At 37.7% G+C, this 24,621-nt stretch overlaps 2 protein-coding genes across 2 annotated transcripts in view; both read right to left on the minus strand.

The window, feature by feature from the left end:
• The window catches only part of ACSS3 (acyl-CoA synthetase short chain family member 3), a 233,562-nt gene that overhangs the window by 115,058 nt on the left and 93,883 nt on the right, over positions 1-24,621 (minus strand). Inside the window, 2 exon segments of the mRNA XM_036759566.1 lie at positions 16,155-16,250; positions 19,388-19,468. Of these exon segments, the coding sequence (XP_036615461.1) occupies positions 16,155-16,250; positions 19,388-19,468 (177 nt within the window).
• LOC118850282 (60S ribosomal protein L35a-like) lies at positions 20,163-20,565 on the minus strand. The gene has a single exon (XM_036759567.1). The coding sequence runs from the start codon at positions 20,530-20,532 to the stop codon at positions 20,200-20,202; it is 333 nt and encodes a 110-aa protein (XP_036615462.1). The 5' UTR covers positions 20,533-20,565; the 3' UTR covers positions 20,163-20,199.

The raw sequence follows: 24,621 nt of genomic DNA on the forward strand, positions 1-24,621 counted from the left end.
CCTCTAGTCTAAAGTGATATAGGTAGGGCAGAGAAGGGATGGGACTAAAAAGTACATGACATTTGTACTTCCTGGAATCATTATTCCTATTTCTCACCCACTTATAATGGTATAGACTTAAGTCTATCACACAGGTAAGAGGGTGTGATTGCTTGAAGCACTGAGTGCATTTTCTATTTTCCCTATACAAAAATACAAGGTAAGACATCATTCAGGAGAGAAGACTACTCGCTCTTCTGTGTTTGGAGAATGGACATTCTCCCATAAGGAAACGAGAACCAACTTGAATGATTTAGAGTTTTTCTAAACTATTTCAACATCACTAATAAGTCTACTGCCCTTCCCATGCAAAATCAAATCAAAAAGACTAGAAGTTGTGTTAACAATGAAATGTAAGAAACATGCTCTATTATAAGACCTGAAGATGAGAGATTTTACAGGATCAGAGTTCTGGTGCTGAAAGCATCCTCAGATCATCTATTTTAACTTCTTTGTTTTACAGATGAGGAAACTGAAACCTATGAGTTAAGTGACTTGCCCAAGGTCATGCAGGTAATAGGCAGCAATGGTGGGATTTGCCCAGGTCCTCTCACTCCCAAACCAGTGTCCTTTGCCAACATACGCAATTACATTTTATACCCAGATATACTCTTGAATGATTAGGGCCTTAAAGGTTGAGAAAGAAGATGCCTCCATCAAATGCTCATTTATCAAGGTTTGTGGGAGATCAACACACTCTCATCTGACTGACCTCTTTTCCTTAATATTTAGGAAAAATAAATTGGTTCTGAATGGTTTCCAAAGGACTATAACAAGTGGGTTTTGACTTGTCATTTTCTTCTGGAAGAACTATAGTACTTAAATGATCTCTACACATTTTGTCTCTGAGATTGATATGTTTTGCCTATATGGAGAGCAAGCTTTATTTTCATTGCTTTTTGTATCGCTTCTTCCAGATTATTCTTCACTTCTGTTTATCTGCCTTCCCAATTAGTTATCCTCTCTTTTGTGGTTGTTGTTTTAATGAGATATGCCAATATGGATTCAAGTTTTTCTTTCTGTTTTGCCAACTATTTCCATTGCACAGGCCATAAATTCTGCTCTTAATATTCTTTTTTCAATTTTAAACCATTCAAGAACCATATGCTGTGCATCCATGCTCTCTCAAAATCCACAGGGTCTTCTGCTCCTTCAAATGTTGAATCATTTTTTTCTATATAATACAAAAATTATTCATAGATGCCTGAACTCATTTATTAGATCTGGAGACTGTATTTCCTTCTGCTGTTAATGTCTTTTCTCTTGTTTTATCTGCTTGTGTTCAAATCTTTGAATTTTATTCCTTCAGTGACCATTGGTAATTTGGGCCTTCATAACCTCATTTTCCCTTATTGATTCCTTTCTGACTCCCTCCCCTTTGATGGCAGTTTTCCTGGAAGTTGATCTTCCAAGCATCTCAGTTGATCTTCAAAGCTTGCCCAAGCTGGGCAATTCATTGTTCACCATTCTTGCTCATTTTCCCAAATGAGTTATGAGGGACAAAATTGGACACAGCTGAAAGCTGGGCTCTTTCCCACAGGCTTAGTGGAGTATCACACAGCTCCATAAACACTGGCCTTCCTTCACTCCCTCTGTTCCTGACCCAGAGGCATAGAGCACTTCCATACTTGCTATCACAATTTAAGCAAACTTAAGGCAGGGGATGGGGGGTAGGGGATTAGCGTAGAACTGGTCTCTGGGACAAGTACAGATGTTTCATACTCATTAATAAACATCTATGTTTATTTGTTTGGGCTGAACTCTGTTATAGCACAGAATGATGCCACATGATTATCACACGCATTAGCAATTTTCTGCTATTTGGAATTGGAATTTCTAAAGCACTTTGGTAAATGGAGGGGACCCGGTGGGGAGTTGAATTCTGTTACAGGGTGCAGCCCTGTAATAAGGAGCGTGAAAAGTGGAGAATGGGGTGTTTAGTGAGTGTTCCTTAGGGGCTGGGGGATATTAGCCTTCTCTGTGGGTAGTTTGTCAAGTTTTTGCCTTGTTTAGGTTCTTAGCAGCCTAGGCCATGGAAAAAAGTGAAATTTCTTTATCTCTGGCTCCTATTTGAGAGGTTTGAGAGATCGTGAGGATTAGAGAAAATGCTCAGTTGTCCAACTCTTTCACAAGCAGGTTTTGAAAAACAAAAAGCGTCATCCCAAAATATGTAAAAGATAGGTCCCACAGGGCCAATGTTTCATAACAACTCCATGGCCAAAGTTTTTGTGACTGACCGACAGTTGGGAAAAGAAAAAAAAAACTAAGCATGTGTCTTTGAAAACATATGGTATCTAACTTTTTAAGAGAGAAATCATTTTTCTTCAATCAAATCACAAATCTACCCATGCATCGGCACTCATGAATTTAGAACACAGAAATTAGACTAAGCTTCATAATTATAGAATCAAAGCTTATCACTCTAAAGTGTATTCAATCTGAAACTAGAAATACCAGCATTCAAGTCAATATTGCAATAACCTAGAATCATAAAATCTTACAGAGCTAGAAGGGAACGTCTAGATCACTTGGCCATTGTATAGATCAGGGCATTTAAGGCTGCAAGGGAGCCTGGAAACCATCTAGATCAACACCCTCATTTTACACAAGAGAAGAATCAATACCAGGGCAGCAGCATGATTCACCAAAGGCTACACAGAGCGAATGGCAGACTGAGGATAAGAACTTACATCTCCCGATTGAAGGTCATTGTTCTTTCCACTATGTCCTAGGGCATCATACTATTGCTTAACTTTTTTCCCACATCATTATGTCTGTTTTGCTTTTAAAATTTCATTTTAATTTGTTAAAGAAACAAGCATTTAGATAACATAGTACAATAAAAATCACGATTGCACATGAAGCTGCAAATCTACAATGCACAACAATTCTTTTCAAATATACAACAAATTTATCAGGTAAATTTCTTTTTCTTCTCTCCCCCTCCCCCCGAGGTGTTTACCATTACACACAAATAGGTGTGTGTGTGGGGTGGGGGATGGCATGTGCATGTGTACATGTGCAGGTAAAATTCTGCTATACATATGTCTACTTATCAGTTCTTTCTCTGGATGCAGATAACATTTTTCTGCATATGCCCTTAATTTGGGCATTTATAATAATCAACATAACATTTGCTCAAAGATGTTTTTAAAACAATATTGCTGTTACAGAATACAATGTTCTCTTGGTTATGCTCATTTCACTCTTCATCATTTCATGCAAGTTTATTCACGTTTTTCTAAGATCATTGAACTCATCATTTCTTATAGCACAGTAGTATTCCATCACAATCATACACCCCAACTTGTTCAGCCATTCCCCACCTGACGGGCATCCTTGTGATTTCCAGTTCTTTGCCACCACAGAGTGCTGCTATAAACATTTTAGAATATATAGGTTCTTTATCTTTTTCCGTAATTATTTTGAGAAACAGACCTAGCAGTGGTATTGCAGGTATAGGCAGTTTAATAACTCTTTGGGCATAATTCGAGATTACTCTCCAAAATTATTGGATCAGTTCACAATTCTACCAACAATGAATCAGTATCCCAATATTTCCACATCCCCTTCAACATTTGTCACTCTCCCTTTCTATCATTTTAGACAATCTGGTAGGTATGAAATGTTATCTCAAGATTGTTTTAATTTGCATTTCTCTAATCATAATAACTTTGAGCATCTTTTCATATGACTACACATTATTTTGATTTCTTCATTGGAAAACTACTTTTTAATACCCTTTGACCATTTATCAACTGGGGAATGAGTTGTATTCTTATAGATTGGACAAAGTTCTTTATATATTTTAGATATGAGATCTTTATCTAATAAGTGGTCTAAAATTTTTCCCCAACTTTTTTGCTTTCCTTCTGATTTTGGCTACATTTGTTTTATTTGAATAAAACCTCTTCATTTAATGTAATTGAAATTATCCATTTGACACCTAACTTTTGTTCTCCATCTTTTTCTCTATCATTAGTCTGATAAGTAGTATGTCCCATGTTCTTCTAATTTTCTTGTAAAATCTCTATTTTTATCTAGGTCATTTACCCATTTTGATCTTATCTTGGTAAATGGTGTAAGATATTGGTCTATGCTCAGTTTCCACCACACTTTGCTTCAACTTTCCTCAGGCATCTAAACATAAAAATTGTAAACCATCAACCAGAGCATGGTGAGAAAGAAGGGCTACAAGGGAGTGAACTAAGGATGCAGCCAACATTATATTCCTGCTTAATTTACAGTTAATCCGTAAGACAGAATTATAGATTTAGAGCCGGTACCCAGTGTAGGAGCACAGCCTTGAAGTGTACAAGTCAAGAACAAAGTCCTAAGTCACCAATGAAGGCTACTTTGGATCCATCTACAAAATGCAGGGCCCAGGAGGAATGAATGCACAAATGAGAAAATCAAGGTGGGCTTTATGGAGCAATATTCCAAGTCGAGTAGGCTTGGAGATGAGGTTGAACATGCCAAAGTAAAGACACCCTGAGCACTAAGGGAAATTCCGAGATGAGACAACAAGAGAGATGTGATTTTGAAGTCCTCAAGACAGAAATAATAGTGGGAAGGAGAATAAAGGCTGGCTTAGATCCCTCCAGAACATGGAGGCCCCATGAGGAACTCACAAAAGGAAGATATATGCCTTCATTTGCTCAGCTGTTAAATGAGGGGTTTGGACTAAATGGCCTCCACTGTCCTTTCCAGTTCTAAATCTATGATTCTTAGAAGACTTTCTTCTTAACAATCTTCTACATCCAAACATCTGACAATCAATTTAACTTCAGCAATAGCTCTCACAACTGTTTCTTTTCTCCATTTTCCCCGTCACCTCCAGTCTTCATTGCCTTTCTCCTGGACTATTTTAACAGCATCCTAACCAGTCCCCCTTCCACCAGTCTCTGCAATAGATCCTTCAAATTCCTGCAAAGATAATCTTCTTAAAACTCAAGTCTGATGACCTCTGTACTTTCAGATCTTAAATGACTCCCTATTACCTGCCATATGAAATACAAATGACTCACCCTAGCATTCAAGGCTCTTAGATGTATGGCTCCAGTCTATTTATCTTTATTTCATGACAAATGTATTCACATAACCCCATGTTCTAGTTAAACTTATCTCCTAGATCATGGATTTGAATATATTAGTCATACAAATTGACTAATCACTGTGTTTCCTCACGAACAGATTTTAGTTCATTGACATCATAGGATAGATTTAGAAATACATGGGACCTCAGAAACCATCTAGTATAATCCCCTCATTTTACAATTGAGGAACTGAGATCCAGAGAGTATGAGTTTCTTATCTAAGTACACACATGTATTAAACATCGAAAATGGACTTCCAGTCCATGACTCGTTTCATTTTTCTAAGCTGCCTCCTGTGTCTTTGGCTCAGTTGGAGACCAAGAGGAGAGGCACTGAGGAGTGGGCAGTGGTAGCCTTTCTGTTTGCTTGTTCTGGCTCCCTGAATTCCTCCTCCTTCTTTACTATATATAAAGCAAAGGGGAGAAACACAAAGAAAGATAGAGAACAATTTCCACATGGACAGAAGCCAAGCCTTCATGCTACCCTAGAGCCATTCTAGCAGAAGGAAAGACAGAACCACTCATGGGACTGTGATAATGGGACCTTGGAGATCATGAATTGCATTTATTATTAGGCAGAAAAAGGAACAAAGTCTTCTTTAGACACTGACTCAGCACAACTTTCACTCTGAAAAATATACCAGCTACTTGGAAAGTCTAAGCAGGGGTACAGTTTTATATTAACATTCTCAGAACTTCAAAATTTGGGATATATATGTGCATGTATGTACATACACATATAAACATATATGTATGTATATATGTATGCATGTATGTATATATACACATATATAACATACACGTACACATGTGGGTATATACATATGCGTGTGCATGTATATATAAGACATATTTAATAAAATAGTTTTCCATTTTAATTGATTTGCCATGCATATGTCAAGATCAGTCCAAATCTTTGTAGTACAGACCAATTAGCAAATTTGTGAATGATTTTTCTCTTTCTAATTTTATCTTCATGGTCAATTATTTAAGCAAAGCCCTCTGCCTTAATATGTGCTATAAATAAACAAAAGACTGATTAAAACCGGCTCCTCGATGTTACTTTCAAATAATCTGTGAAACAGAAACACATTTTTATTTACTAAAGACTATAAATGAGCATATATCTTTAAATGAGCATTCACAGAAACAAAAGCAAACCATGAATTTGATAACTGCGTTTTTATGTTGTGATGCCAAAGCAGTGGTGATCTATATACTCCAGAAAAATGCCTTTTGCTTTTCTGTATGTATTTACAATATAATAAAAGTGTGAATTAATAATTTCTCTCTCAACCAAAGCACACACACCCTCCCCCATTTATTGTACTAACAGCTGGCTAGGATAATTTACAGGATATGTTTGATTCTGTAAAGTAGTCCATGGATACAGAGGGGGAAAATGTAAAGGATGCTGTTATATAGATAGTTATAGATGGACTCATACAATATAAACCTTCAGAAGAACATAACTTGATAAGATATTCCCTAAAGACAGCTCATATGCCATAGGACCCTTGCTTTTTCATTACCTTAGAGAGAGGCGCTATGGTGTAAAGGAAATAGGACCATATCAATAGATGAGAAGATATGGGAGACACAATGAAGGGGGCTCTGGGCTCAGAGTCAGTAAGAAATGAGTTTGAATCCTTTCTCTGGCACTAGCTCAGTGACCTTGGGCAAGTCACTTATCATTCCTCATCTTTAGCTTTTTCTTCTGTAAAATGAGGACAATATCACCAACCTCCTTGGGTAATTGTAAGAATTGAATAAGACAACATATATAAAACACTATGCAAATTTAAAGATCTATATAATAATAATAATAATTTATTATTATTATTATTATTATTAGATTACCAGTGACATTACTTTTTAATTCTATAACCCTTGGACAAATCATGTAATGTCTGAGCCTTATTTTCTTCACCAATGAAACTAATCATACTTTTACTCCTTACTTCCCAGGATGAGTATGAGGAAAGAACATTGTAAGTCATCAGGTGCTCCACAATTATGAGTATTATGGGGGAGAGGATTCTGGGAAGATGGCAAAGTAGGTCCAAAAATTCCAAGCTCTCAAGATTTTCCCCCACAAAAAGAGTTAAAATAGCACCTTAGGGAGAACAAAGTGTGGGTGGAGACAAAGAAAAATAAGGGCCTGGGATCTTCCTCAGACAGTTTGAGAAGATCTAAAGAAAAACCCCAGGATCAGGTTTGGTCCCTGCCAGGAGTAAACACCTCCAGTCTAGGTTCCCTTTTAACAACAAGTGGCAAGCCGCTTAAATAACTGGCGGCAAGCCCTGGGGTTAGTTGGTCTGAGAGGCTGCCTTGGCCTCAGCCACTGGAACTTTTCACTCCGGGATAGTGAGGGGAGTCGTGCGTTTGAGCCCTGGAAGATTTCAGGAACCTCTGCTGACTACGAAGGCCAGACCCAGCTGTGCTCCGAAGAGCAGTGAGGGGCAAGAAGGAACCAGCGCACACACCAGGTGAGTGCATTAAGCAGTGAGGCAGAAAGCCCCTGGCTGTGGGCACTTACAGAAGTTTGGAGGTTTGGCTTTGGTTCCAGGCTAGAGGAGAGAAATGAAGATTTGGGGCAAGAGGCACCAGTTTCCATACCTAAGGGATAGAGGTATTACAAAAATCAAGTGATTACCACACACAAAAAAAATGCACAGGCAAGGGAGAAAGAATCCAACCATAGAGACCTATTATGGGAATAGAGATGACGGGGGTTCATCTTCAGAAGAGGATACTGAAGTAAAGAAACCCCCAAAGAGCAATGTCAAATGGTCACTTGCGCCCCCCCCCCCCAAATTTATAGATCTTAAAAAGTCTTTAAAAATCAAATGACAGAGGTGGAGGAAAAACTAAAAAATAAATAAAAAATAATCCAAGAAAAACAAGAAAGTTATGAAAGGAAGGCCAACCAATTAGAAAAGGAGATTTAGAATCTCAAGGAGGAAAATGACACCTTGAAAATTAGAATTGGGCAAAGTGAAGCCGGTGAAATCATAAGAGATCAAGAAATAATTAAACAAAACATGAATAATGAAAGTGAGAAAGTGAAACATCTTATAAGAAAAACAACAGATTTGGAGAATAGATCAAGAAGAGAAAATACAAAAATAATCGCAGTAACTGAAAGTTATGATCAAAAAAAGAATCTTGATACAATAATACAAGAAATAATTAAAGAAAATTGTCCTGAAGCATTAGAACAAGGCAGGGAGATAGAAGTAGAGAAAATCCATGAAACACCACTTAAAAGAGATCCTATGAGGAAAACTCATAGGAATATCATAGTCAAATTCTGAAACTACCAGCTCAAGGATTAAAAGCATAAAGATTAAAACAATTTAAATATGAGGGTGCCACAATTAGGATTACACAAGACCTAGCAGCATAGATATTAAAGAACCGCAGGTCTTGGAACACAACACATCAAAGAGCAAAAAACCTGGGGCTTCGGCCGAAAATATCATACCCTTTAAATTTCAGTATTATCTTGAATGAAAAAAATGGACATTTGACAAACCCTCAGACTTTCAAGACTTTGTTAAAAAGGATCTCCAACTTAATAGAAGATTTGACATACAACAAGAGAAACATAAGGTACATTCCAAAGACTGACTATAAGGTATTCATAAGAACAGACAGGTTACCTTTTATATAATATAAAATGTAAAATGTATGTTAATAATTGTCAAGCTCACAATAAAGAGGGGGATAAACCTATGATATGAATTTAAAAAGTAAAACCATTTTAGAAACAGCTAAAAACAGTAACTATTTTATATAAAAGAGGTGCAAGAAGCAGAAACGATACAGAGGATTTAGATGGGGGAGGAGGGCTGGTAGTTCTGGTAACTTACTTTCATTGGGAATGGGTTTAAGAGGGAATAATACATATATATTTTGAAGAGTATAAAAGTCTTCTAAATTTAGAAGAAATAAAATGGTAGGGATATAACAAGGGGGGAGACGACAAGGGAGGGATTTTTAGAGGGGAGAATGAGGGAATAGGTAAAAGGAGTTCAGATCAATGGGAATGGGAGGATAGGGAAGGGATCCTTGGAGGAGGGAAGGCAAGTATTAGGAGGGCAGGGTAGTTGGTGGAGGATGGGAATGGGAGGATAGGGAGGGATTTTTAGAGGGGGGAAGGCAAGTAATAGGAGGGCAGTGTGGGTGGTGGACGGGGTGGTTAGGCAAGTAATAGGAGGGCGATGTAGCAGGCAGAAATAAAGTAGAGGAGGCAGGAGGGATAGGAAACAAAAGATATGTACAAATATAAAAAAACACAGGAGGAGTAGAGTATGTTTGGGAAAGTATATCTCTATATGTGCATGTGAATACGTATAAGTGTATGTATATATCTCTACGTGGATGTATATATCAAGAAACATATCTAAATTATATTGTAGCCTTCTGGGGGGAGGGGGGAGGGGAAAAAAGAACAAAGTTAAAAAGTGCACAGCAGAGAACAAAAGAAAACACACGGAAACAAAGAAAAGATGGACAATTCTCAACAAAAGGTGTATTATTTATCATACAGGCTTTCTTAAAATGAAGATTTATTGTTACATATTTTGAATCCTCTCCTATATGTTCTGCTATGCACATGACAAGCTTTTATCCTTGCTTGCTTTATATTTAAGTTTCAAAATTTAAGTTTAGGATATGTTTTTGTTTCTTTTATCTATTTTGTATTTGTGTTCTGGTAAAAATAAAGTAAAAACCTGTCAAAAAACCCAAATAATTATGAGTATTTTTTAATTCTTTTAATAGACTTTAATTCCTAATAATGATAATTTAATTCCTTTAAATAGACTAATTGAGAGAAATATATATTATTAACACAATACAGTATTATAAGCTATATTATTGTGTATAACATTATACACAGTCTCTCTATGTGTGTGTGTGTGTGTGTGTGTGTGTGTGTGTGTATATATGTATATATAGTGATAGAGAAAAAGGCTTCATTGTAGATACATTGCATTGGTTACAATGAAAAATCTTTGTTTTAAAAGATATTCTTTCCCCATTTAAAAAATAATGAAAAAATTCATTTGAAAAGCAAATTGCAAAGAATGCAATGCTTTGGGTTATGGCTAGGTTTCTCCAGGGTAAACTATAGTGGATATCTCAGCTAGCTATTTAATTTGATCATTATCACTGAAAAATTGAGCCAAAAAAACCTGACCTAAATAGGATTAGTTTGGCCTGAATTATACAGTGTGACTAAAAATATTTATTGTATTGAAGCATAATTCCTAAATCCACTTTATTTTGAGCTCTACAGATAGCCTAATGCTAAGAATTCTGTAATTAGAAACTGTTTTAGAATCAATCAGGCAATCTTCGTCATTATGAGGTATCAAGGTGACCTGTGTTTTTTTTTAAGTAATCACCATGGCACACATCCCAAATTTACTTGCACAAAATGTCTCTCACAAAAAGTGAGTAATTGTTCTCAACAAGTAAGTAGAAGGAATAAGTGCTGAAATTTAATGCATCTCATGGCAAAATAAATTTATGATTGCTTATTAATCATCAGAAAGTTAAGGCTAAAAATAATTTAGATAATCAGGCACTTGGGATTTCTTTTCACTCATAAAATCATGTATGGGGATGGTCGCCGTTTCCCTATCCCAGAAGACAGCCCCCCTCTGAGAACAAGATTTACTCGGAGATTCAAGGATAAGATATGCATTGCTGTTAAGTGGGCAACCATTATCTATCTAGGAAATAAATGGGATTTCCATTTAATAATTACCAATTGTTTGAGTCTCTTATACCCATTACAGACAAAGGCTTATGGAAGTCTACAATATAAAATTTCCCCTTTTAACATAGTATATAAAAAAAGAACCATCTCTTACTTATTAATCAAACTACATGGGCACTCCACGATCAATAGAAGACATTTATTTCACAAACTGCCTTTTGTATATTTAAGGGTTTGAGCACTTAAACTAGAGAGCTATCTCCTACCACTTGAGAAACTAGATTTTGAGAAATTGGAATTCATCTTTGGAGGAGAAAAAAATGTTTTCCAATATTTCTTCATTCATATGACTACTCTGAAGAGCTTATGATCCATTAATATAAAAATGTAAGATCACAGATCTAAAATCAGGAGGATCTTAATGGCCATCTAGTCCAACTCCCTTATTATACAGAGGAAGAAAGGTAGGGCAAGTGACTTGCCCAAAGTCATAGGTTTAAGAAAAATTGGAGGTGGCTCTGAACCCAGGTTTTAAGAAACAAGTGATCTTCCCTTTATGCAATGTAATCTCCCATTTACTTTCCTCTTTTTTCTTATTATCTTTCAATTAAAGTGTCTTTCAAACAACACTGTATCATATAGATCATATAAGTAACAACTGAATACACTATGAAAGATTTCTATATGAATATCATTTAAAGTAATTGTTTTAACTTTTCTTGAGCAAAGCAATCACATGAATAGATCATATATTAGGGAAGTCCAGTTTTTCTGAACAGAAATTGTATGCTTTGGTTATGTTTTTTTCTTTAACATGGGAATTTTCAATTTCCAAGTAGATTAGATGCTATTATGTCCCAATCATATATCTAATATATTTTTGTCTTTATGAATTTGTTCATGTTGATGCTAGAGATCTTGTCTCATCCTCATCTCTTAAAATTCTGCTTATCCTTCAATGTCTAGGCAAAAGGCTGTATACTCTAAGAAAACTATACTACCGTCTCCAGTTAGAAAGAACCTTTATTCTATGGATCTCACAAGGCACTTTACTTACACCTCATTCATATTTTGTTTGCGTGCTGGCCAAGAAGACACAGATTCAAATCCTACTTTGGACACACACTGGCTGTGGGACCCTCAGCAAGTCTCTTAACTTTGCAGTGTTGTGTGAAATTCTTTAGAACAAAGTTGCAGCAGTACTCAACCATTAAAATGATTTGATGCTGGTTATAAAAGAAAGAGAGGGCTAAAGCTGGAATCGATAATGTCCACAACAAACAGAAGCAGAATGTTTGATAAACCCCAAAATGCCAGTTAATGAGAAGTCTTGATTTGACAAAAACTGTTGGGAAAGCTGGAGAGCAGTTGGGCAGAAATGACCATCACCTCATATCAAGACAAGTAACAAATGGATGTGTGACCAAGATGTCAAAATTAACATCAGCTCACATATTCATCGCAGGTTGTTATTTGTCCTTCGTTCTTGAAGAGGACCATGACATCAGGAAGATGATACCACGACTTACAAGTGAATTGGATTTAAGTGAGGGAGGGCTGTGCAAAGTCACCAGTCTTACTTTATCCTCCAGGTACAGCTACATCTGGGTCCAGTGGCCAGATATAGATCAGATCAGATAGCGACGGTATTCATAAACAACTACTGGATATCTGGGGTCACATTTGAACCTGGGTCTTCCTGACTTCAGGTCTAGCACTCTATCCATTGGACCAAGTAGCTGTCCTTAGTGAATTACAACTCACTACTCAAGTGAATTGAAAAAAAATCAGCACTTTTCCCCCTGATGGACTATTATTTCGAGTTTGAAGACCTGGGTTTGAAATTCAGCTCAGCTACTTATTATCTGTGTGACCTTAGGTAAGTCATTTAACCTCTGTGACCTTTGGTGTTCCTATCAGTGAAATGAGAGAGCATGATGCTTCACCTTCGGAGATAACACACGCACACGTACAAACATATAAACAGATAATACAGTACTAATATATAATGCAATACATTATGATATAAGACAACATATTGTTGTTCAGTTATTTTGGTGGTGTCCAACCCTTTGTGACCTCATTTGGGGTTTTCTTGGCAAAGATAGAGGAGTGCTTTGCCATGTCCTTCTCCAGCTCATTTTACAGATGAGGAAACCAAGTCAAACAGCATTAAGTAACTTGCCCAGGGTCACACAGCCAGCCAGCATCTGAAGCTGAATTTCAACTCGGGCCTTCCTGACTGTAGGCTTGGAGCACTAACCACTGTGCTAATACATCACTGGTGTGATATATTATATGATCTATGACACGTTTTTGTTGTTGCTGTTGTTCAGCCATTTCGGTAGCGTCCAATTCTTGGTGACCTCATTTGGGGTTTTCTGGGCAAAGATATTGCAGTGGTTTGCCACTTCTTTCTCCAGTTCCAGAAGCGAACAGGTTCTTACAACTAGTAAGTATCTGAGGTTGAACTTGAACCCAGGTCTTCTTGATCTGGACCTCTGTCCACTGCACCACCTAGCTGCCATACCACACCATACCATGCCATGCCATACCAGGAGATAGAGCTAAGACCTGGAGTCAGTAAAAGCTGAGTTCAAATCCTGCCTCAGACACTTATTAGTTATATGACCCTGGGCAAGTCATCTAACCAGATCTCTGCTTCAATTTCCTCAGCTGTAAAGGGGCGATAATAACAGCACCTATTTCCCCCTCCCCAAGGTAATTGTGAGATTCAAATGAGAGAATACTTGTAAAGCACCATGCAAATCTTAAAGCACAATATAAAAGCTAGTTATTATTAGCTATTATTATCAGATGAAACAGCAGATCTATTAACCAATAAGCTCTTATTAAGCATTTTCTACACACCAGACATGTAGTAGAATTTTTAACTCCAGAGGCTAGATTTATCTGTTAAAATAAATGAAGTAAGTCTTCTTCAACAATTTTATCTCTTGCAAGTTCTCTTACTCCCCACAAAATGGAGCTTCCCTGAGATAATTTCTTCTTTGAAATTCAAACAAAAGGGAAAAATGATTAGCAAAGCACCACACAAAGTCAAAAATTTACTAGAAGCTGAGAATGCTTATGCATAACTGCACGTGTGTCTATATTGCATGTATACGTGTGTTTGTAAACGTATACATACATACTGCCCACCGAACCCAGAAAACAAGAGAATAGATGTATAGATGTATGTAGTTCCCCCTCTCCCATGTTAATCATAACAACCATGCCACCCTCAATATTGCACAATGGGCAATCCATCTGGCCAAAGCCCCTTCGTTGAGTGCCAAGTTTATAGAAGTTGCTGCCAATGGAATCAAATGTTTTCACTTACTGGCTTGGTGACCAGTCAAAGCCTTTGAGTAAACTGCAAAACCTCCCAGAAGTTTCCTTGAATCAGGAACAAGCGCATACACTTCCAGGGCCACCAAGACCCCCCGGAAAGGAAAGGACTGTTGTTAAAGTTAGGTTATTTTATGTAAGGAGGATTTTGTTATCCTTTTCAGAGTTCAGTTTCTCAGGATCCATGGCCATGGCAATGTCTAGTTTCCAGGTGTTAGATAACTCTCAGAATAGCCCAAGGATCCTAGATAGCAATTCCTAGAATCATAATGATAGGCAGTTCTACTGAAGCTGCCCCCCCTGAGATAAGAGGGTGATACATGTGATATTTACTACACTTGTGCAAAATGATGATAGCGCTAAAGTTAACCAGTGAGCTTAATGTCGGCAAGATGCCTTCTTTGTCTGTTGCCCTATAAAGCAAATGGGCACTGGTCAGTGAGTGGGGAAATCCACCAGAAACCCATGCATAGAGGAATGCATGCACCTGCCTCAAATGGCCCCCATTGAGGCTTGAGGGGATTTAGGGAAGTACACAAGCTGTGCCTGTCTTGATTGGCCCCTTCAAGATGTAGGGGTAGTTGCCCCCACTTTTCTTGCCAGCCCCTGTGAGAAAGGTGATTAGGGAATGCTGCAGGAGCTGGTACTCCCATTATCAGCAACCTTCTGAGAAGACTAGACTAGAATAAAGTAAGATTATTAACCCCTTCGGAGCTGTCCTTCCTGTCTGACCAGATCAAGAGTGAACTTGTTAGAGGCTGGAGTCCGAAACCTCCAGGGCCTCCTGTGTGTTATCTGTGAAACAGTTATGTTCTATGCAGTTAAGTTAAATAACAACTGCAATGTAATGGGCTTTCTCTTTTCTATTTTTATTCACAGACTTGTCAATCAAGCAAATACCCATCTATCTCAGGGATTCTTACTCCTTTTTGGTGTTAGGACTGCTCAGAAAAATGTTTTTTAAAAACATAAAACAATATATAAGATTAGAAAGCAAATGAATCATTTTAAAATATATTTATCAAAATAATAAAAAAAATTCATAGACATCAGGTCAAGATGCTCTGATATAGACTCTATGATTTGGGAATACATACAACATACAAACACACACACACACATACAAAGAGAATCACACTTTAGCTAGAATATATGATACTTGACAGATCATGGAGAACTTGAGATATAGCATATTCCCTAGATTAATGATATTTAAGGGAGCAGATGGATCTAATTCTAGCCTGCTATCCACTCTCTCTGAGGAGAGCAGTTACAACTTCCTGCCTTAACCTCCTGCTTCCTCTCCTCAAAGGAATTAGTATCTCTTGGAGAGGGATGGGCAGGGAGAGATTCTAGAAATGTATTAATTCTTGTTTCCCTTTGGGCCACCCTCCAACCCCATCACAAAACACCCTTCATTTTACTGCATGTGAGGGGATAGCTTTGTTACACATAGATGTGATTGTCAATTAGTTTGCACATGCATACCCTAGAAGAAATAGTGACTGGAGAAGGTATGTTAATACCTTATACATATAGGTCTGACATGGACTCATAGCCCTTTCTATTGAAGGGGAAATTAGGCAGAAGAGCCAGATATTCTGAAATCTTCCCACTTTTTGAACAATAAAACAACAACCAAATCTCTCCTCTCCATAAATATATTTTCATGAATCAATAAGGCAAGAATATGGCTTCTATTTTTTAGGTGACTTGTATGTATACTAGATCACATCACTTAAGACAGCAGACAACTATTTCTACCATTTGTGTTGTTTTTGATAATTATTACCTCTACAGAGTGTGCCAAATGTCCTAGTGAAGTTTTAGATTTTAGTAGATTTGATAAATTAAAACTTCACTATGACTTTTTGGAACATTGTACATTTCAAAAGAACAAAATTTAATTATATTTAATGATAGTTCTGAATGTGTTACCTCATACAAGACAGTTGTGTTCCCATGCAAGAGAGGTCCATAGCAAATATAGGAATGCCCAACGACCCATCCTAGGTCAGAAGCTGCCCACCAAACCTAGAAAATGAGAAAATGACACAATCAGAAAGGTCTCATCAAAGAGAGTTCATGTTCTCTGGGTTTAAAAATCACCATGACCTCTCTAAGTCACTGATGCCAAGAAAGACTCCATGTAGACCAAAATATTTATTGTACCATTTTTTTGTGGTGGCAAAGACTTGGAAACCAAGTAGATCCCAATCAATTATAGAATGGCTAAACCAATTGTGGCATATGAATGTAATATAGTTGCATTATGCTGTAAGAAAACAAATGAATATGATGAATATAAAGAAGCATGGAAAGACAAATGAATTAATGCAAAGTGAAGTAAGCAGTCAAGCATATTGACTATGATGATGGAAATGGATCAAATGACAGCCACAGAACAATTAAAAATCAATGTTGCAAAATTTTTAAAAACAACACAGATCCAAAAGAGAGATATGAGAAGCTGCCATTCCCCATCTTTTACGTACATATGGGACAACAAAATACCACAAATATTTTTATATTGCTCAATATCTTGATTAGTTTGGCTGACTTTTTCCCCTTCTTCCTCTTTTTCTTTTTCTTTTCTAAATAAAAGGGATGATGACTCTCTAGGAGGCAGAACAAAGAGGGACATGGAAAAATTAAGGCAATATGAGAACAAATGTATTTGTTTCAAATCAATGCCTATTGATAGAGGAATGGCCCTCAAACTGTGGACCATGAATATACAGTAGTAGAACAGTAACACTGCATAATAAACTATAGTTGCAAGTTCTTCTGTTTGACCTTGCACATTTATTATAAGGATTTTGTTTAATTTTTTTCTCCTTTCCAATAGGAGGACAAAGGAGGAAGAGAAAATAGGACTTTTGCTGATTGAGAAAAAATTTGAAAAGGAAATAAAAATATGTTGAATACAGAGAAGTAAAGGGATTTATAAATGAAGTGATGCAAGGTTAAGTAAGTAGGACCAAGAAATCAATATGCACATAAATCAATATGATGTAAATGGACCAAAAAACAATAAAGAAATAAAACAGTCAACATTGCAAAATTACAAAGAACAATTTTATCCCCCCAAAAAGAGATACAAAGAGACACCTTTCCCCACTCCTTTTACAGAGGTAGAGGTTCCACAGTGTAAAATACTGATTGTTATTATTAATAACAAAAACAATATCAACAACTAGCCTTTAAGTAACACTTTAAATGATGGCAAATGCTTTCACATATAAGATGTCCTGATCAATCCAGTAAAACTGCTTTCTGTAAAGTTACCAATGATCTCATTGTCAAATCTAATGGTCTTTTCTCAGTCCTTTTTCTTCTTGACCTCTCTGTAGCCTTTGCCAATATTGATCACTCTCTCCACCTTCATACTGTCTTCTCTCAGATACCACTCCCTCTCCTGGTTCTCCTCCTACATATCTGACTGCTCCTTCTCTGTCTCCTTTTCTGGATCCTCCACCAGATCATGCCCTTTAATCCTAGGTGTCCCTCAAGGTTCCATCCAGGATGCTCTTCTCGTGTTCTTCCATATTACTTCACTTCGTGATCTCATCATGCCCATGAATTTAATGACCATCTCTCTGCTGATGATTCTCAAATCTATCTTTTCTATCCCAACCTCTTCTACACTAAAATCTTGCCTCTCCAACTGCCTTTCAGACATCTTGAACTGGATGGCCAGGAGACATCTTAAACTTAATAAGTCCAAAAGAAAACTCATTATCTTTTCCCCAAAATCCTCTTCACCTTCTACCTTTCCTACTGTAGAGGACATCTTCCTCCCAGTTCCTCAGGCTCACAGCCTAGGCACCATCGTGGATTCCTCATTCTTTCTCATCCTCCACACCCATGCTGTTGCCAACGCCTGCTGATTCGACCTTTGCAACATCTCTTGAATACTCCCCATTCTCACCTCTGACACCACCAGCACTCTGGATGCTGTTCACCTCACCTCACACCTGGATTACCACACATCAGCCTGCTGGTGGGGATGGGAAAGGGTGTTCTGCCTGCCTCAAGTCTCTATCCACTCCAGTCCACTCTCCATTCAGCCATTAAAGGGATTTTCCTAAATTGTAAGCCTGATCACGTCACCCCCTTACTCAACAAATTCTAGGGCCTTCCTATCGCATCCAGGAACAAATACAAGATGTTCTGTTGGTTATTCAGAGCCCTCCTACCTTTCCAGTGTCCTTACATCTTACTCCTATCTACATATTCTGATCCAGTAACACTGGTCTCTTGGCTGTCCCCCATGCCTGAGCCACTCTCCCTCCCCTGCTCAGACTGCTGACCTCTAGAGCTTCCTTTTGGTCCCAACCAAAATCTCACCTTTTATATAAGAAGTCTTCCCTAATCCGTCTTAATTCTAGGGCCCTCCTTCTGTTAATTATTTCATATTTATCCTCTATATAACTTGTTTTGTAGATATTTGTTTACATGTTGTCTCCCCCATTAGATTGTAAACTCCTTGAGGGCAGGAATTGTCTTTTGTCTCTTTTTATATCTGTAGCTCTTAGCACAGTGCCTGGTATATAGTAGGTACTTATAAATGCTTACTGATTATTATCGATTAATTGTGATCCCAAGGGTTACTGTAGATTTAAGCTTAAAAGCATATTGAGACTTTGGAGGCAGCCCGTATCATCTCATCTGACCTTCACAACAACCCTGGGAGGTGGGTGCTATCATTCCCATTTTACAGAAGAGGAAACTAAGGCTTGAAAGATGTTAAGTAACTTGCCGGAGGTCACACAGTAACTCAGTCACTGTCAGCTTTTTGTCTAATATATCAATCAGTTTTGCTGATATTTTTTCTCTTCTTTTTTCTTTATAATTAAAAGAAATTCTCTGTAATAAGGGATAGCTCTCTGGAAATGGAGAGAATGGAGAGATATTAGGGGAAATATAGGTGATATAAAACCAAAACATATGGGAAAATGTATAAATCTTGTTTGTTTTTTGGAGGAGAAGGCAATCAGGGTGAAGCGACTTGCCCAGGGTTGCACAGCTAGTAAGTGTCTGAGGTTGGATTTGAACTCAGATCCTCCTGACTCCAGGGCTGGTGCTCTATCTACTCTGCCACCTACCTGCCCCACCAAATGTATATTTTTAGTAAGTCAACAGACAAATTAAAAAACAATGACAATTACCTCTCCTGGTTTCAGTCCATATATAGAAGACATGGTCCAGTTCAGCATCACTGCATATCCACCAGTGGGTCTGACCACACCCTAAGTAAGAAAACAATCAAAGTTAAAAGGAATCAAAGTTTGTAAGAAGGTTTGCTCATTTTCATATTATTCATTTGTTTCCCAAATGCCCAGTGCCTAGCAACAAAACTCTCTTCAAACGCAAAAGACAAGAAGAGTGTCTTGAAGTTAAAGGGTGCATCCCTACTTTCTGTTAAAAACTTTCTTCCCCCAGATATACTTCATAGAGGAGTTTGCTTGGGTGTTTTTAAGAGAAGGGCAGGGAAGAAGCATTTATTAAATACCTACTATGTGCCAGGCACTGTGCTATGCCCTTCACAAATATTATCTCATTTGATACTTACAACAATCCTGAGAAGTAGGTGCCATTATTATCCCTGTTTTATAATTGAGGAAACTGAGGTAAGCAGTAGTTAGGTGAATTGCCCAGGGTCACACATCTATAAGTATCTGTGGCAACATACCCGACTCCTAAGTCATTTACACCTGCTTGCCTCAGTTTCCTCATTTGTAAAATGAGCTGGAGAAGGAAATGGCAAACCATTCTGGTATTTTTGCCAAGAAAGTCCCAAATGGGGTCATGAAGAGTCAGACATGACTGAAAAAGCTGAAAGGTTTCCTGACTCCAGTCCAGTGCAGTATCCACTATGTATGTCATCGGGTTTTGCCAATATTGACTATGTAATTTGATCTATTTCTTTTTTTTTACCTTTGCAAAAAATGTGTAATTTTATTTAATCAGTTTTCATATTCTAGATTCTTGAGGGATAGAGCATCACTCGGACCCTGTGTCCAATGGCCTTGGAAGGAAGATTGCTTCTGAATTTGGCCCGAACCATTCCACTATTTCCATGAGCCCGAGTAACTTTTCCCCAGATAACTCTTGTTCTGTTTGGTTTCCCACCAGGAGTCACTGTGTTGTTTTTGGCTTTGTATACATAAGCACATCTCTTGCCCAAAAAGAATTCAGTTTCATCCCAAGCACAGACTCCTTCAATTTTCAGAAGAGCTGTACGTTCCCTCTGGTTTCGTAGGCCTCGTTTGTAGCCGGCAAAAATGGCCTTGGACCACAGTCTTCCAGACATTTTGCTGTTCTAGAAGTCCTGTTTCCACCAGGCCTCTCAGACTCTAAGATGGAGGAAAAAGCAATTTGATCTATTTCTAAGGTTGGAAAAGTCATACAGCTGATTCTCCGTAATCTATTATGTGGTGGGTAGCTATGTATGTTGTGTTTTTAATTCTACTTCTCACGCACAAGTTTTGACTGGACTTGTGTCCAAGCCTAATCTTGCCATTGCCTTTGGGGCCCCTGGTAACGCTAATTCTTCTGACATTAAGGTGTCCATAACTTACAGCCATTTTGCAACACTAGAGGCCTACTAGCATTAAAAAGAATGAGCCACTTTCCATCTAATATTCAAGCATTTACTAGGCACCTACCACATACAAAAACATGGGGCAAGGGATTGGCTCTATAGAGACAAAACAAGAAAATGCCGCATATGCAGCAGAATTTTCAAATCTGGTTAGGCCTAGCATTATCATTGCATAAAACTCTGGGCCTAGCTCAGCATATATCTGCAATGTCCAAGATCCATGAACATAGACACACTGAGAGACTTAGTGGGCTGCTTGTCAAACCACATGTCAAATATTGGGCTACATGCACTTTTCATCCATTGCAGATAGCTGGGCCAACCTCTTTGAAATGACTATAGATTCCATTTAGGAGGTACTATAGCATCCTGGGGCCTGATACAATTAGTCCAATGCCATTTACCACCAGGAACATTTAGAGAACCAGGTCATTTGAAGAGAATGCTTTTACTATCCCTTCCCTGCATGGGGCATCTTCTATGGTACTGATAAAATTTTTAGGTGAACGTTTCTGTCTGATTTATGCCTCAGACAATGCTGAAACCCATCAACGCGTATAATCATTAAATGGAATTAAATGACATATTCTTTGTAAAGAGATTAGCACAGTACCTGACACATAGTAGGCACCTGATACACAGTAGATTGTTCATAAATATTTATTCCCTCCTTCTCCTTCCTCAGAGACCTAAATATAATTATCTCCATGGGTGTATCTATCAGAGACTAGCATAATTTTAACATGCATGCAGAAGACTCTTGATTTGAGGACAGTCTTTAAGATTGAATTTTGTTCCACCAAAAGTTTTTGGAAAGTCGACAAATAGTAGACAGTGAGATATGAAACTATCTGTATCTCTCAGTGAATTGTGTGATTGTGAGGACATGGTGTGCTGTAGGAAAATCATCTCTAAGATTCTCCTAGTGCCCCTCTCCTGTTTTTATTACATCGGAGGCACTCTGTTACAGATGAAAAATGTTGGAAAATATTTCTAGAACTTCTAGTTATAATCCATCTTGGAAAGGATTCAAGGCATGCTTGCCTTATAGTAGATTGTGCTCTGTAGCCGGCATTTTGCTAGCAAACCTCCATTATGGGCTTTTAAATCTAGTGCTACAAGCAATTTTTTCAAATCAAAAGACAATTAAACACTAATGAATAATTTGGCACTGCAAAATAAAAACTATTAGTAAATTCATCAATTAGGTTCTATCATTAAATCACAGATACTTAATTATCTAATAGTTTAGGAAAGATCTTATAACTTAATAATGCTAAAAAAAAACCCCTATCATTTGCAAATTGATTGAATAGTCTCCCAATAGGAAATTCAGAACACAAGCAATTTGCACTGCCATTAGATTCAGGGCCATTATTTTTGTTAAAAAGCAGTGATGAAAGGGCAGCATACAAAGAAAGCTGGCCTCAGTCAAGAAGAACTGGGTTCAAGTCCTGCTTGTGAGTCACCGTAGCTATGTGACCCTGGTCAGTTCATTTTATTTCTCAGTACCCTCAGTAGCCATTTTATTACTCAGTCATTTCAATTGTGTTTGACTCTTTGTGACCCCATTTGGGGTTTTCTTGGCAAAGAGCCTACAGTTGTTTGCTGTTTCCTTTTCCATCTCATTTTACAGTTGAGGAAACTGAGGCAAACTGGGTTAAGCAACTTGCTCAGGGTTACACAGCTAATACATGTCTGAGGCTAGATTTGAACTCAGGAAGATGAGTCTTCCTGACTCCAGGCCTGACACTGTGTGCATTGTGGCACCACCTGCCCATAGGCAACCCAATAGGTTAAACAGTCACAAGCCCGGGTAAGTTTTCTACACTGATGAAATCACAGATTGGACTATAAAAGGCAATGACTGTTGTAAATAATAATAATAATAATAAATAGGATTCATGATTAACAAATTTAAGCTCTAAAGCACACACATACATAAACACGTGCATGTACCAGCAGAGTAAAAAAAAGATTGACCTTTTTCTGCAGTTACTAAAATTGATCCTCTCTTCAGGAAACACTAATAAAACATTGTTCTCAAACTGGGGAACATATTCTTCCCTTACTCCCCCACCAGCAACACCTGGCGTCTTGACCAGTCTCACAAGCAGCTTCCCTGGCACCTGCCAACTGCTTTCTGGGCTGGATAGTTAACATGCAGCCTGGCTCTCTGAAGCACCAGGAGAATAGCAGCAATTCTAAAACTCCTGCCAGTACGCTGCACAGGTGCAGGTTCCAATCTAAACCAAAGAGATATTTTTCCAAAGTCTTCTCATCCATCCTCGTAAGATGTGGCTAATTATTTAATTCTCCAGAGAAGTTCTTTTGGCACAAAACCTTGATTAATTTGATGTTAATCAACTCATGAATAGTTTTCCTCTAAAAGCAATTAGTCATATTTGGGGAGAAAAAATGGAGCATTTCCTCAAAGATAATTTTTGTAAACAATGGTTACAAAGACAATGCCTCTAGTTGTTTTTATGGTCCATGCTCTCAAATATTTTCTTGCATCTTAGAGGAATCCAGGGTGAGAGATCCACCAAAACTCAAAAACCAACAATTTTTCCATTACTCTGTGCCTGTCTCTCTCGCTTACTCTCTCAGATTATACTGTAACTAGATTGTTTTTAAACCTCCAATATAAATAATACCTGCACATTTTCAACTATGCTTACAAAAGTCATGATGTCTCCACCCATATTTGCCTACGTCCTCACATCTGTAAAATGAGAATAAACTTGTCCTTCCAACCTGGAAGAGCCATGTATGGAAAAAATAAGATTATATATGTGAAAAAAATGTTTTTAAATCACAGGAATCATAGAAATTCAATGCCTTCCAATGGCATGATTCCTTTCTGTAGAGCTAGCTTCCTCCTATTCATCCCTTTATTACTATCTTTAAAAAAAGGCATTGACAACAAAATAATCAGAGTACCCTTGGAAGGGTAGCCAACAAAGAAAAAATGAATAAGGAATACAAAGTAAGGAAAACAAAATATTTCATTTCCCTTATGCTGCCTGATTTTCCCAAGGTCTGACACATGGAACAGTCTTAGAGACCATCATCAGAATTTTAAGAGACCTTGGAAATCACCTAATCCTTTTGATGTGTCATGGATCACTTTGGCAGTATCGGGTAGACTATGGAACCCCTTCTCAGAATAACGTTTTTAAATAATTGAAGTAATCATCAATTTCAGTTGGAGGTTAATAAAAATAAGGATAGAATTTTTCCCCATCAAAGTTCAAAGATACCCCAAAATCTATTTAAAGACTCCTGATCTAGTTCAGCTACCTTATTTTACAAGTTAAACAAGTAAGAGTGAAGTGATTTGCCTTACAAACAGCTAATTACCCAAATGATTTTTAAGTTCCCTTCAGTGATGCAATCAATTAAACAAAAAATTATTAACTTCCTACTATGTGTCAGGTGCTGTGCTAGATAGTAAGGATACAAACACAATGGTTAATGTATGCTGACCCATTTATGTCTGCTCATCTTGTGCAACTCTTAACCAAGTGCTTTCAAAAGTCTGGCATAAGGGTTCTCTCTTTTCTTTCTTTCTGGCATTATGAAGGAGTCACTGGAGCATTCTCGCCTGTAATTTCCAACCCTGGCTATACATCCAGTCCATCCTGTCCTCCTGTGATGAAAGAAAAACTCAATTTTCTTCTTTCTCCCCCAATTTCTAGGTGTTATATTTTATTCATGTTCTTCAGAATTCCTCAATAGTAAAGTGTTGTTAACAACGGCCTGTTCATATCCATCATCTGTCCTTCCACTGTCCTC

The sequence above is a fragment of the Trichosurus vulpecula genome, chromosome 5 (genome assembly GCF_011100635.1).
Source record: "Trichosurus vulpecula isolate mTriVul1 chromosome 5, mTriVul1.pri, whole genome shotgun sequence".
Lineage (NCBI taxonomy): Eukaryota > Metazoa > Chordata > Mammalia > Diprotodontia > Phalangeridae > Trichosurus > Trichosurus vulpecula.

Excerpts from the sequence above, each read along its gene's own strand:
- LOC118850282 (XM_036759567.1), bottom strand. The coding sequence starts at position 20,532 with ATGTCTGGAAGACTGTGGTCCAAGGCCATTTTTGCCGGCTACAAACGA.